The sequence below is a fragment of the Phoxinus phoxinus genome (genome assembly GCF_949152265.1).
Source record: "Phoxinus phoxinus genome assembly, chromosome: 20".
Lineage (NCBI taxonomy): Eukaryota > Metazoa > Chordata > Actinopteri > Cypriniformes > Leuciscidae > Phoxinus > Phoxinus phoxinus.
Window position 1 is genome coordinate 28,261,555 of NC_136895.1, and position 14,237 is coordinate 28,275,791.

The 14,237-nt window shown below is 40.0% G+C and overlaps 2 protein-coding genes across 2 annotated transcripts; one reads left to right on the forward strand and one right to left on the reverse strand.

Moving 5' to 3' along the window:
- The first annotated feature begins 347 nt into the window (after nucleotides 1-347).
- On the forward strand, nucleotides 348-5,812 carry LOC306988020 (uncharacterized protein). The gene is made up of 3 exons (XM_079592719.1): nucleotides 348-1,513; nucleotides 3,355-3,770; nucleotides 5,737-5,812. Exons 1-2 carry the CDS (start codon nucleotides 638-640, stop codon nucleotides 3,694-3,696), a joined length of 1,218 nt encoding a protein of 405 aa, XP_079448845.1. The 5' UTR covers nucleotides 348-637; the 3' UTR covers nucleotides 3,697-3,770; nucleotides 5,737-5,812.
- mydgf (myeloid-derived growth factor) lies at nucleotides 5,639-13,484 on the reverse strand. The gene is made up of 6 exons (XM_079592728.1): nucleotides 13,186-13,484; nucleotides 11,809-11,859; nucleotides 10,204-10,265; nucleotides 9,954-10,035; nucleotides 8,622-8,694; nucleotides 5,639-6,274 (listed from the first exon to the last, which is right to left on the reverse strand). The coding sequence occupies exons 1-6, from the start codon at nucleotides 13,336-13,338 to the stop codon at nucleotides 6,195-6,197; spliced, it is 501 nt and encodes a 166-aa protein (XP_079448854.1). The 5' UTR covers nucleotides 13,339-13,484; the 3' UTR covers nucleotides 5,639-6,194.
- Between the last annotated feature and the right edge of the window lie 753 nt (nucleotides 13,485-14,237).

The following is a 14,237-nucleotide window of genomic DNA, read 5'->3' on the forward strand; positions in this document are numbered from 1 at the left end:
GTGTGCCGGGTTATTCATTTTAAAAGTCGCATCCTCGTGCATTTTTTTTTGGGACTAGCCCTGCTTGCGCTGCCCCATAAAGCACTAGAGGGGGAGTCTTCTTTTTCCCTGGCATCCTGCTATAAAATCCTGGATGTAATTGTAGCGTACTGAGGCAGAACAGGAGTAATCAGATCAGTCCCGAGGCTGGGAACATACATGGAGATTTAGCATCGCCACTGGATTAAACCCCCCACCACGTCCCCCTTTTACTGATTGAGGTACGATGAGTTCCTGCAAGTAGAGAGAGAAAGAGAAAGAGAGAGAGAGAGGGAGCGAGGAAAAGCCGTGAGAGGGAGTGGGAGGAAGAATCAACCAGAAAGGGAGGCAAGCGCAGTGCGAGTGAGCGAGAGAGAGGGAGTCAAAGCCAGGAAAGCAAAGCAACAGCCGGTGGAACAGAAATGCAGGGAGTTTGAGAGAGACAAGGTGGAAAACGGGAGGCTGGCGGGACGACGGGAACAAAGCAAGGTGAGAGAGAAAGAAGGGCAAGGATCCAGAGGAAGAAAACACACCAGGAGGAAGCCAACCCCGGGAAGGTGGGGGTCAGAGTGAAGAAACAAGCGAGAGAAAGTTTGACAGATCAGAAAAACATCTGGTAATGACAAGGCCGGGACATTTAAAGACGGGACGCGTCCTCTCGAGAGTCCCATTCTTCGGCCGAAGAATGTTTTCCGAGACAAAAGGGGTCGGAGAGCAATGCATTCAACCCGTTAACCCAACCCAGAATGGACCTCAAGCTGACCTCCTTGCCTGTTTTGGGAATGGGGAGCATGTATCGAACACCTGTGGAGCAAAGGTGCAGAATTCGCCCCTGAATGGATACACTCCCAAGCAATGTCTTGCCTTTCAGGGGGGTCTACGGCATGACGTAACTGGACAGATTTGTCATAGGAGTGTGCGGTGGGATCGGCCGCAACATAACAGCGTCTCTGTGAACTACAGCTTGAGAGAATGCAGCTTTGTAGGCCACCGGCACCAGAACGAGACACACCCCTTCTTGAGGAAGTGTGCTTTGGACACGCCAACAGAGTTCAGAGGTCACGGAAACTGTGGAGAGCCTGTTTGTGCGGCGGACCAACAATCAGGCTCTGTGCAAGTGGCCCTGCAACATGGATCAAACTGGATGGAAGCGAGTGACGCTCACAATTCGACCTTTAAAAGGGATTCAGAAATTTGCACTTGTAACGGACAGGGAGCTTTAAGTAGATGCCTTGGACGTGTAATGCAAGACTTGAACGGACCAAGTCTTAGGCATGAAGTTATGCAAGAATCAACCAAAGATGTCAACAAACCCAAAACGAACCATATTAAGTGCCAAGTAAAAGTTGCCCAAGTGGACCTAAATGCACCCGGACGAGGGACTTTTAGCTCGAAGCAGTCGGAAAGAGCAATTCGGGACCAGATCCAAAGAGTTGTTGTGAATCTCGAGGAGGTTTTACATGGCCTGAAAGAGATACATCTGGAAATGAAGGAGGTAAAGGTTTATTTATCACTTGGGGATGTTAACAGATGTTCCTCATAATGAGTGCAACAAAGGGCGGCGTTTAAATGTTCTGTTTGGTTAATTCCCAAACTCTTTACTATCCATCCTCAAGTGCTGGATACTCTTAATGGACATACTTTTGATAACGCACGGACCATGAGTTTTGAGTTTTCATATTAATAATTAAAACTGTTTATAGAGACCCCTGAATTTATTGCACATTGGGCTATTTCACTTCTGTGAGGGGATAGTGAAACTTTAATGCAGAGAGGAATGATCTGACACGCTCCATTTAGCAAATGTATTCAGTAACGGAGAGGAACGTTGGCCAGTGGTTTATGGTCCTCTCAGACAGGCTTAGAGAAAGAGCCGCTGTCCGCCGCAGTTTCATAATCTTGTAAACACTCTTGCGTGAAATGTGACCTAATATAAACTTGTGTAGTACTCTACGTTTCAAGGAACTATTTACATTAAAGGGATAGTTCACCCAAAAAATTTAAATCATCTTCAGAACACAAATGAAGATCTTTTTGATGACATCTGAGAGATTTCCGTCCCACCGTTGACAGACTACGCAACTACCACTTTGACGCTTCAAAAAGTTCATAAAGAGATCAGAAGATTTGGACTAAACCGCTCAATTCATATGGATTAGTTTTATGATCTCTTTATGAACGTTTTAAAGCGTCAATGTGGTAGTTGCGGAGCCTGTCAACGGAGGGACAGAAAGCTCTCATCCCTTGTCCACACGAATACGAAATACTCAAACAGATACATTTTTAACACAGTTTTTTGAACTATTCAAGGAAAGTTCATTTATTTTCTTTGCATATCAACATATCGTTAAACAGATTTAACTTTTTTGAAGGATCTTGCGTTATATTGAAATGCGTGTTTCCGTTAGCATGTTTACTTAAACTGAATTATAAACACATAAAATAATAGTTAAGTACTTCCTCCTGTCCCAATTGTAACATCGTGGCTGTACGTTTTAGGTGTTCATGCTAGTTAAGTGTTTAAAGTGTTAGTTTTCGTGCTGTAGTGTGGACTGTGAAAACAGAGGCGTTTGAAAACCCATAGATATTCATGTTTATACCAGTATTGTGGCTGCTATGGGCTAATCACTTTCACACAGTTGCTAAAAGATGTTACTTTGCAGTCCAACAAAGATGACAGATAATTCACTAACATTTGCTGTCCTGAAACGAAACATGAGAGCAGTTGCATTTTAGACCAAGCATACGATGTTGATTGCGTGCGACATGGACACATCAGTGAATAGTGAGATATTTAGCTAAATAAAATGATCCTGCTAGAAGAATAGCATGAGAACTTTAGGTTACACTTTATTTTAAGGTGTCATTACAGTGTAATTATACATTTAGGTACTGATTAATATTAACAAGATGTACAGTACTTGCTTAAGAGTTAGGGTAGGATTAGGATTTGGTTGAGGGTCAGTTGCATGTAATTATGCGTAATTTACTGTTATTACTATGGTAAGTACATGTAACAAGGACATAAAATAAAGTCGGTATCATCTCAGTGAGCTTTTATGAGGGTTCACACATGCGCTGTAAGGTGAATTTAACGTTTTGAGAAGAGAAACTTAGAAAACGCTAGTGCGGACGGAAAGCGTTTTGAAACATCTCTATATTCAAATCTATCCGGATTAATGTAGACGTAGCCTCAGATTTCATTAAAAAAAAAATGTGTTGGGGGTGAGGGGTATGGGGGTTGGAACGACATGAGGGTGAGTAATTAATGACAGGATTTTTATTTTGGGTGTACTAACCGTTTAACTATATGCATTGTCATCCCCTGGAGCTCAGGTGGTCCAGAAGATAGACCTGCTGACGGCTGACATTGATATTTGCAAAGAGGAACAAGGGGACACTTTCAGAGGAAAGATGGACACGGATGTGGCGACTCCATCGGTGTCCCCACCACCATATCCGGCCGGAGATCAAGAGCTGCGTGAGGCAGGTCAAAAACTGGAATCAACTCAGGAGACGGTCAATTCTCCACAACATACATCAGGGCGCCGGAGCAAGAAGCCTCCTCCTTACCCTCACGCCAGCACGATGGGAAGAGTGAATCCCAAAGCAAAAGACAAAGGGCAGAAGACGCCGCCCTACCCCTTTAAACGGACACTGCTCTCGACCATTGTTTGAGCAGACCGTGGCTTCAGGACACAAAAGCGGAGCACCACTCACTCGATGTGGTATAACGGGTTACACCTTTCCTAGTAAGTTTCATCCTGACTGGATCCAATAGTGTGCAGAAGCAATTTAATGTCCGGTAAAGTCTCTCGGACAGCGGGTGAACCATGTAATGCTTTTTCGCTTTAGGTCTATAAAGAGGACAGGACAGAAACAGCATGCACTAATAAATCTAGAGAGTAGCCGCAAATTACCATTACCCTTCAAATTGCAAATTGAAAATACGCTCAATGGAAACACGTCAATTTCACGAAACTCCCCATTTATCGCCAAAAAGCTTTTTCGCTCGCATGACGAGGTTTTTCAGGCAATTCCGGAAAATTTTTTTTTGGCAAAACTGCAATGGAAACAGTTTTTGCCCATTTACAGGTCACCTGACGTAGATGACGCGGTGTGTTTTGGGCAGAATACGAGACAGAGTTGTTTATTAAATTCATAAAAGACAAAATAATTACAGGAATACTGGATTGTAAACCTCAAAGAAACGCCACGATCAAGACCTCGAAGCGGATATGAAGGAGAAACACCAGAAACTCCTCATATGAGCCGCTCACAGTATAACGGTCTTTCCTTGCCATTAATGATTGGATAACACACACACACACGTCTCCTTCCATTAATAATAATGGCCAGTGTAGTGACTGGGATATACATAAACCTACCAACGTCCATCGGCATGATTTCTGGAATGACTCGCGAGAGGAAAAAATTAAGTTTTAGTCGCATAACATCGGTTAATGGAAACGGCGTCATTTCACAATTGTGAACATTTAGAAAAAAAAGAAGAATAAAATAATCGCTAAAGTTTTGCGCAAATCTGTAATGGAAACACGCCTAGTGACTTCTTAGAAATACTGTACGCAAGTCAAAGGTAGCGGGAGATTATTTCTAGCCTTAGATGACATCTGGAGTGGGATGCAATCTCAATTCCTATTCCTCTGATCTCCCAGCAACCCCCCCATCTGTTAAAGGATTATTTTTTTATTGCGTTCCTACCTCTCTGGTCTAGTAGTGCTTGAAGTCTTGCCTTAAAAATATGATGTTCTCAGATACACGCCCTGAGGGTGTTTCAGCAGAATCACTATGCGACACTTTTCAACAGGTACTGAAGGGAAACTGGGTTAAGCATACTTTTACAGCATTATGTCTCCCTCATGTGTGCGGCAATGCTCATTTCAAAGCATTTTCTAGCATGCCACAGAATCTACTGTGGGAAAGAGTCACGCTTTCACATTCATTGGTAACACTTTACAGTACGGTTCATTAGTTAACATTAGTATTAGGCTGTAACTATGATTGATATATTTGTTACAGTATTTTTTTTAATCTTTGATAATGTTAGTTAATAAAAATACTAAGTTCATGTTAGTTCACTGTACATTAACAAATACAACCTTTGATTTTAATAATGTATTAGTAAATATGAACTAATATTAATAAATGCTGAATAAGTATTGTTCATTCTTAGTTCATGTTAACTAATACAACCTTTGATTTTAATAATGTATTAGTAAATATGAACTAATATTAATAAATGCTGAAGAAGTATTGTTCATTCTTAGTTCATGTTAACTAAAGTAAAAGCGTTACTCGCTTTTAACTCGCTAATTTTTGAAAATTGCTGACAAAGAGGACTAAGACACGTTTCAGACGCTCATATGTACACTTAAGCTGAGAGGACAAATATCACAATATGACCAGAATCTGCACACTTCGAAATATTTTTTATACATTTTCCCATATTTAATTTTCATTACAAAGATCCTCTCAAAAGAAATGGCGGACAGCTGCAGATTCTGCTGTTTGAAAGCACACACTGCACCTTTCATCATGCATAAATATGAATACAAAAAAAGTAATTTGATTAGCAGATTGTGACGCGAGAAACAAAGCGTTCTGATAACAGATTTATTAAAAATTCCAGGACATCAGCTATCAGAATAAAGCACGATTAGAAGTGTAACTGTTTTCCTGTCTTTTCCTTCACCACAGAAATAATCGAAGGACTCTGACACACACCCCCAAAGATTGTTGTGGGAATCCTCTACAAGCGCCAGCTTAAGAAAGTAAGTACAGTATGAGCATAAATGCGCTCTGGATAATCACATTTGCAGGTATCAAGGATGAAACCCTAAACCCATAAACGCTTCCAAGAATAGAAATCAATCTACTGTTCTGAAACGAATTTAAAGAAGACTTCATAACACCATTTTTTTTTTCCCTTAATGTCCGATAATAGATTTGTCGTCTACCTCATTGGATGATCAGTCCAGTTCATGGCCATTGGCGTAATGCTGACTCTATAGAAAATCTCTGTAGTATTTCCTATCCTGTGTCTTGATTTCCTTTGCTTGATATATATCAGTGAACAGTTAAGTGGCAGAGTGTCCATAGCCATCAAATAACCAATGTCCTCACGCAATAGGACAATCCTCTTTCGGATCGGCCAATCAGAGTTCATCGTGGCGTGTCCGACCAATGACAAGGAGCTTGGAAAGCTCGGAACGGAAAGTCCCCTGTCTGTGGGTCACTAAAAAACAAGATCAGAATGAATAGAAACATGAATATTCAGTATAGAAATTGCCAGATTGTAATCATTTCTATGACTTGGAAAACCAGATTTTAAAGGAGGGGTATAATGCCCTTTTCACAAGATGTAAAATAAGTCTCTGATGAGTGTGTGTGTGTGTGTGTGAAGTTTTAGCTCAAAATACCTCAGATATTTTTATATCGCATGTTAAAATTGTCACTTTTTGAGGGTTTGCAAAAACGCAGTTTTTTTGTCTGTCCCTTTAAATGCAAATGAGCTGCTGCTCCCGGCACAGTGGGCGGAGCTTCAAGAGCTTGTGTCCTTTTACCTCACACAGATACACTGAACATTTCAAATGTTCAAACCGGAGTCAGACAATAATGGAGAGACTCAAGAAGAAGTGACAACATGTAGAAGAACAGGACATTTCTGAATGGTTAGTTGATTAATTTATGTTGCTGATGTGGAGTTATCTTCTAGTCATTGATTAGCATATTCTGTCATGACAATCTATAAATCGTGTTCAGGGGGTCGGGGTTTATGTAAATTTTAGGGTTGGTGATGTCACTAACCCGGGAGGAATGTCACTAACCCTACCAGTTTGTTGTAGTCCTTAAAAAACAATTTCTTTAAAAGCAAATATCTCCCTTTGCTCTGAACTTTGAGCGTTGTAACTTTGCAGATGTTGTTTATGTTGTTTATCCATTGGACACCTCGAAGGGCATTAACCCGCTTATACCATGTTCACTTGCCAAATAACATATTTTTTAAAACATTAGTTTATATTTTAATTAGTTTTACAATCGAAATCTAACGGTTTTAGAACTCCTTTACTAGGTGTCCTACATCACTTTTTAATGGACACCCTGCAGCCAATCAGAATCGAGTATTCACCCAGACCATGGTATAAGTTCAAACAGCAACATTACACACTAACTAAAGTTAGAAGTCAAATCATAATCAACCAGCCCTTTAAAAGGGACATACAAATCTGATTTTTTCCCAGACAACCTAGAAAACGTGAAAAGTGTCAACCCAGTAACTTTGTATAGATACGCCTTTCTCTGCGAGCATGTCAAAAAATAAGCCGATCAGATTTCGCTCCCCTTTTATTATAATATTACCGCCCCTTAATCTGCACGTTTACACCCACGGCGCCGCCATTTTGTTTTCGCAAGCGACAACAGTGAGCAGTTCTAACGCAATGTCACAGCTGTCTTATAAAAACCTCAGAGAACTGTCAACTTGTGTATGTTAAACATGACGGTATATGCAAGTCAATGAGATTAATCAGTTTAACTCCACAATAAGTACATAAATGTATCGCCTAACCATTCAGAAACGTCCATGTGTGTCTAAAAGTTGAACTCTCCCAGAGTCTCTCTGTAACACCGTGTCCTAACTACACGCGACGCCGCGACACACGATAAAAAGTATTTTTTCCATGTTAATCAGAGTTTTTGTTCTAACAAGACGCGACACGCAAAGTTTCTCATTTAGAAACGGTTCCTATTTCTGCGACGTCGCGGCTGACAGATCCGCCCACACAGAGATCTGATTGTCATATGAAGAAATTACACTGGTTATGAGTACACATTATTTATTTTTAGTTAAAAATAGGTCACTGTGCCACAAGCGATAATGGATAATTTACCTCAGATTTTGAAAGCATATAATATAGCGTTCAAACTGAATTCTATGCAAACATACAACTGTACTTCATAACAAAATTAGTCAATGAGTATATTTTGTTAATGTTTTGATTTTTAATAATGTTATTTCTTGATTTGATTATGTCCTTACCCATTTCCAATGCGAGTGCGGGCCAGCAGTGCGCTTTCACAGAGAGACTCCGCCCACACGCTGTTCTGAATGGCTGTGATTTTTGATTGACGTGTGCCGTCTCACAGTCGCGTCGCGTCTAGTGTGGACAGACACACTTGCTGTCGCTGGAATTTTATCGCGTCGCGTGTAGTTAGGACACGGTATAAGGCTGCACTCGCTACTGGTTATTTCTGAGATTTTGGATGAGTGAGATTATTCACGTATTTTGTTATTACATTCGAAGCTTGTGTAAAGGATCGGCGCTCTTCTGAATGGAGGCGGAGCAACAGCTCATTTGCATTTAAAGGGACACACACACAAACGGCGCGTTTTTTGCTCACACCCAAAAAGGGGCAAATTTGACAAGATATAATAAAATGATCCGGGGGGAATTTTGACAGACACATTCTGGGGACACCATAGATTTATATTACATCCTGGAGATAATGTGTCACCTTTAAAATTCCCTGACTTTCCAGGTTTTTCCACCTGGCCGTATTGAAGGAGTGATATGCTGACTCACCTGCCGACTCTGACACAATGTACTCTTCTTCCTTCAAAGCAACATCCCTCTGTCCACCCACGGCCGTCTGGGACTGAGCAGAAGAGAAAGAGAGAGGATGAGTGACACGAGACATTAACGGAGAAGCCTAGAGGAGTGGGCCGGATTACACAAAGATCTCGTCTAAGAAAGACAAAAAGAGACATGAACTTTTTCTTATTTCCACCAGGGACAAGGCCACCGTGATCTCGCTACTGAGAATCTCAATGCGATGTGAAGATCCTTTCACAAAGTCTTGATATGCAACACCTGTAATATATATAAAAAAAGGGCTGACTGCTTTTGATCTGAGAGCGACGAGCGTTAGGAATCTGAATTGAGGTTTGATCTGCGGGAAATGTCAATGTCACGACTGAGGATAAATTTTAAACATGCTTTTCAGAAAACATGTGCCAGTTTTTTCTATGCGCAAATAAAAATGTATCTTCTGAATAGTCCTGGGGCCGGTTTCACAATGATAGACTTTGACGATGGCTTAGATATAGTAGATAGTCAGACTTCAGATAGACATCTAAATCAGACCGTTTCACAAAGCACTTAAGACTTTGACTATCTTAAGTAGGACTACACTGCAATGCATTCTGGGTAAACTAAGACACTTTTCAAAACAAAAAACATGGCGGATCGAGTAAGCGCATTCAGCCGCTCAGTGCAGTTTATCCCAGCATGAAAATATGTGTTTGTTGGAGGAGTATAACAGTCACAAGGACATTTTACGTGGGAAATTTAGCGGTAACAAGAAGAAATGTTTGGAAAAAGATTGCTATGACAGTTAACAGCGTTAATCCGACCGTTGAGCGTTAAAGACGTACAGAAAAGATACAAAAACGAAACCGACGATGAAGTCGTCATTATTATATATTTCCAGTAGGTTACTGCGGTCCCTAAAAACCCGTTCCCTTCTCAGCGCTCTCCACGTCGTCTGCAAACCACAAATTATGAGCCATTTTCCCTTTTCTTTTGGCTGTTTGTAATGTAACTGATTGTTACTGCTGGTTGCCAAGGTAACAGAGTCTTAGACCGAAGTTAGCCTGGGGGTAAGGCGTCTAATTTTTTTGGTCTAAATTAAGTCAGTCTTTATTTTTGTGAAACAGTCCAACTTGCATTAGACTAGTCTATGAGCAAATTTTAGACTTGTCTAACACTATAGACCGGTCTAAAATAGCTTTGTGAAACCGGCCCCGTCTATGAAATGCATCACCACCACATTAAAAGCAGGTTTCCTGATATTGAATCATACCATTGCTGTGTGTTTCACTGTGTCAGGTCGTGATGGACAGCTGTGATACTTACATATGCGGTGGCGTACTCAATCTTCGCTCCTTTTATCTCGGCTTTGAACTGGGTAAAAAACAAGTAGGACTTTCCTTGAGGCCTATGGTGAAAATGACAGAGAAAAATCAATATCGGTCCCGCTTTCATCTCAAGTTTCACGACACTGTTTGAGAACACAAGACTAGATTTGCTTGTACTGCTACTTTAAAGTATTGCATATTGAGTGGAGCTTTTTATAACACAAACATAACTGTGTTTTTAAAGTTACCTCCACACTGAACAGGAAAACATCTGTTCGTCGTCACTCAGTCCGACGCTCATTTGCCATTGCTGCGGGGAATGAAAGCACAGAGGGTTCACGTTTAAATCAGAGACGGAGCAATCCTGTGAAATCACGGCGGCGCATAATTGCTGCAATTTCCCGTGTCGTTAGTGGCGGAGGGACATTTCTTGATGCCACAACAATAGCTGAGATTGTCTACAATTAAAATTATATATATCTTTTTTTATTATAATTATTACAAATTGTGACACTATATACATGTGCTATACAAAATAAACAGGACAAACAAACAAACATACTAACAGCAAACATAAGTCAATTCTGATAACTCCTATGTGTGTGTGTGTGTGTGTGTGTGAGAGTGAGTGAGTGAGTGTGTGTGAGAGACAGTGTGAGTGTGAGTGACTGAGTGAGAGAGAGAGTGTGAGTGAGTGTGTGTGTGTGTGTGTGTGTGAGAGTGAGAGAGTGAGTGAGTGAGTGAGTGAGGTGTGTGTGAGAGTGAGTGAGTGTGTGTGTGTGTGTGTGTGTGTGTGTGTGTGTGTGTGAGAGTGAGAGAGTGAGTGAGAGAGTGAGTGAGTGAGTGAGTGAGTGAGTGAGTGAGTGAGTGAGTGAGTGAGTGAGTGAGTGAGTGAGGTGTGTGTGAGAGTGAGTGAGTGAGTGAGTGAGTGAGTGAGAGAGAGAGTGTGAGTGAGTGTGAGTGAGTGAGTGAGTGAGTGAGTGAGAGAGTGAGTGAGTGAGTGAGAGAGTGAGTGAGTGAGTGAGTGAGTGAGGTGTGTGTGAGAGTGAGTGAGTGAGAGAGAGAGTGTGAGTGAGTGAGTGTGTGTGTGTGTGTGAGAGAGAGAGAGAGATAGTGTGTGTGTGTGTGTGTGTGTGTGAGTGAGTGAGAGTGTGTGTGTGTGTGTGTGTGTGTGTGAGAGAGAGAGAGAGAGTGTGTGTGAGTGTGTGTGTGTGTGAGTGTGTGAGTGTGTGTGTGTGTGTGTGTGTGTGTGTGTGTGTGAGTGAGTGAGTGAGTGAGTGAGTGAGTGAGTGAGTGAGTGAGTGAGTGAGTGAGTGAGTGAGTCTAAATGTAAGTGGATAAGTGTGGGAACGGAAGCATATAAACCAGAGAATATTAACCAGAGAGTAGCTGTAAAGTATAACATATATACCAATAATAAGAGCAACAAATAATAATAATAAGATATCACTGGAAAAGTATCAGTGACAGATATTAACAATAGCAAAATCCATAAATGTTAACAACAATAAACTAATTTCATCAAGATTGGGATTTGGGAGGGGGGACGAGGAAGAAGGCAAATAAACATAATGGTAGTAGTGGAAATGGTTTTAATTCTTCTAATAATAATATTGATAATAGTAATATTAAATTATTATCATTTTAATAAAGTTATTATACAATTAAAATGGGATTGGAAGCAATAATGAATATCTATGTACAAGTACCTGCCATTCATCAATAATATATAATACAGCTGAATTAATCTAATAACTATCAAAAGTACACAAATTACAAGTTGTGTTAGTGCAGAGTATTTATATGTTGAGAACTGTATTATCTGAGATTATAAATAACAGGAAATGTCTTACCTCGTTGGTTCCTCCTTGAGACGCATATGTGAAGGTGCATTTATACTTTTTCTAAAACAAGAAATAGATCATTGTGAATAGATAAACATGTTGACAATGCCAAGCTTCCACCCACGAAATATGCTAATTTTCCAGACTGATCTTTTGAGAATGATTTCGTATTGAAAAGATGCTGACCCTTACGAAAATAACCATGGTAACCATCGTTCCTGTCAAAAGCCTGACAGCAATTATTATTACTACATATATAAAAAATAAACTGACAATGACAAGGATTCAGATTAAAGACTGATTTAAATTTGGTGCGCAAGATACACATAAAAAACAGCCACTGGTGTCACACACAACTTACATTTGAATTATGATATTTGATATAAAGGGATAGCTCACCCAAATTAAATTAAATTAAATTCTTAATTCATTTGATAGCTTTATGTGAGGGAAAGCCCAAACGATTGCTCTGTTGTAGCTCTTAAAGTTATAGTTCACCCAAAATGTTTAATTCTGCCATCAATTACTTAAACCATACATTTCTTTCTCCTGCTAAACACAAAAGAAAATATTTTGAAGAATGTTGGTAACCAAACATTTGATGTCAAATGTTGACATTTCAAACATTGACTTCCATTTTTTTAATATACAATCAACGGGGCCCGTCAACTTTTTGGTTACTACTGACAGTTTTCAAAATGCCTTCTTTTGTGTTGAGAAGGAGAAAGAAATTCATACAGGATTGAACAAGTTAGGGTACGTAAATGATGACAGACTTTTAATTTTGGGGTGAACTATCCCTTTAAGAGCTAGAGCGCAATATTTTGGTCTCACAATAAATCTATCGAATGGCGCACACAGGTGATATGGAAGATAATTTTTTTCCTCGATTGAATTTTATGGAAAAAAACTCGACGATTCATCAAAATATTGGGGTTTCAGAAACGACATGTCATACGGATTTGGAACGACATAAGGGTGAGTAAAAAATAATAAATAAACTAAACGTTTAGTTTTACTAACTAAACTATTCCTTTAAACGTATGTTTGGGCCGTTAGGGGGCGCGCTGAACGCACGCGCCTCAACAGTCCAATGAGAAGATGACGTGTGGATTTCCCTTCAACGCGTCGCGGTTTTTCAAACACAGTATTCATTCATTGCTGTGTATAGAGTTTAATGAACGTATTTTTAACAGATAGTACAGTAGGGCATATAGTTTTTAAATGTACTATGAATGAGAACTGAAAAACGACTATGTAAACACGAAATCGAGTCTATGCCAATCTTTGAGGAAAAACCGCGAAAATTATTCGTTTACGTTTCTATCCAACAAAACATGTTGTGTTATATTACATTGCTACAGTATTAATATGCGTAAAACTCACCAGTTTAGCTGAGAAAGTCTGCACAACTCCTCCAGGTTTGACATCGAAGTCGAGTGTTTTGGTCCTGTCAGCGGAGGCGCGCGCCGCGCACATCAACACAACCAACAGGGCAAGAAGCTTCACACACGAGCTTATGTGATGATCGCATGCCATGATGCTTTATGTGTGTGTGAGATCTGTGCTGATGTTGTGATGAAGAGCTGCCAGCACTGTTCCTGTATGTTCTTCATAGGATGGGATATTCTGTGAATCGAGGTGTTGAGCATCTAGTGGACTGGAGTTGAATAACAACCCAGTTCTACAATGTACAGTAGCCCAAAGACACGTGGGTAATTTACATTAAAATATGCATATATCCTCAAGGGTATATTGCAACACAAACATGTATTTCAATCGGGACGAGTTAGAAGTACGTCTTTGTTTACTTAAGTTTCATCTGAACTGGAAACACACTGGCTCCTCTCTGTAACATCTAATCCTGAACATTAACAATTTTACAGATTAGGTAATGGATTATTTGTCTGAATTATGTGGTTAAGCAGCATATTAGCATTCGTCAGACATTTTCTTCACTTCTCTAAACATCATTTACCATGTTTTTCACTTCTCATTGAGTATCGTCTATGATTTACAGTCACCACCTTGTGTGTTTTTTTTTAACTACTCTTGAAATTTGCAATCCACAAAACACATTTGAATCAAATTTCCACAAACACAGAATTATAATCACGTTTTGCTAAACCTTTCAATAGAAGTCTTATCCATTGTCAACAAGGATGGAGTTTTCTTCTCACATATTAATATTTCTCTGTCCACAAATTCCACTCTGGGATTTCTCTTTCTCGTGTCATTTTAAACGTTCAGACAGATAGAAATGTTTCCGGGACGTTGTTGCACTCTCAGCATGTTTGAAGAAACTGAACTTTCATGACTCTGATGTCTGGCTGTGTTGGTTTGACCCCATAGACACATTTTCAAATGAGCCATGACCAGAACTACTTCAGACGATCATGAACCAGTGGTTTAAAAAACATAAACTAGTAGTAAAATCG

What these genes read in the sequence shown, in the direction of transcription:
- LOC306988020 (XM_079592719.1), top strand. Translation starts at nt 638, where the DNA reads ATGACAAGGCCGGGACATTTAAAGACGGGACGCGTCCTCTCGAGAGTC. An exon ending in TACATCTGGAAATGAAGGAG is followed by an intron (nt 1,514 to 3,354) that starts GTAAAGGTTTAT and finishes CCTGGAGCTCAG; the next exon opens with GTGGTCCAGAAGATAGACCT.
- mydgf (XM_079592728.1), bottom strand. Translation starts at nt 13,338, where the DNA reads ATGGCATGCGATCATCACATAAGCTCGTGTGTGAAGCTTCTTGCCCTG. An exon ending in CTCAAGGAGGAACCAACGAG is followed by an intron (nt 10,266 to 11,808) that starts GTAAGACATTTC and finishes CATTCCCCGCAG; the next exon opens with CAATGGCAAATGAGCGTCGG. An exon ending in TTGAGTACGCCACCGCATAT is followed by an intron (nt 8,695 to 9,953) that starts GTAAGTATCACA and finishes TCTTCTGCTCAG; the next exon opens with TCCCAGACGGCCGTGGGTGG.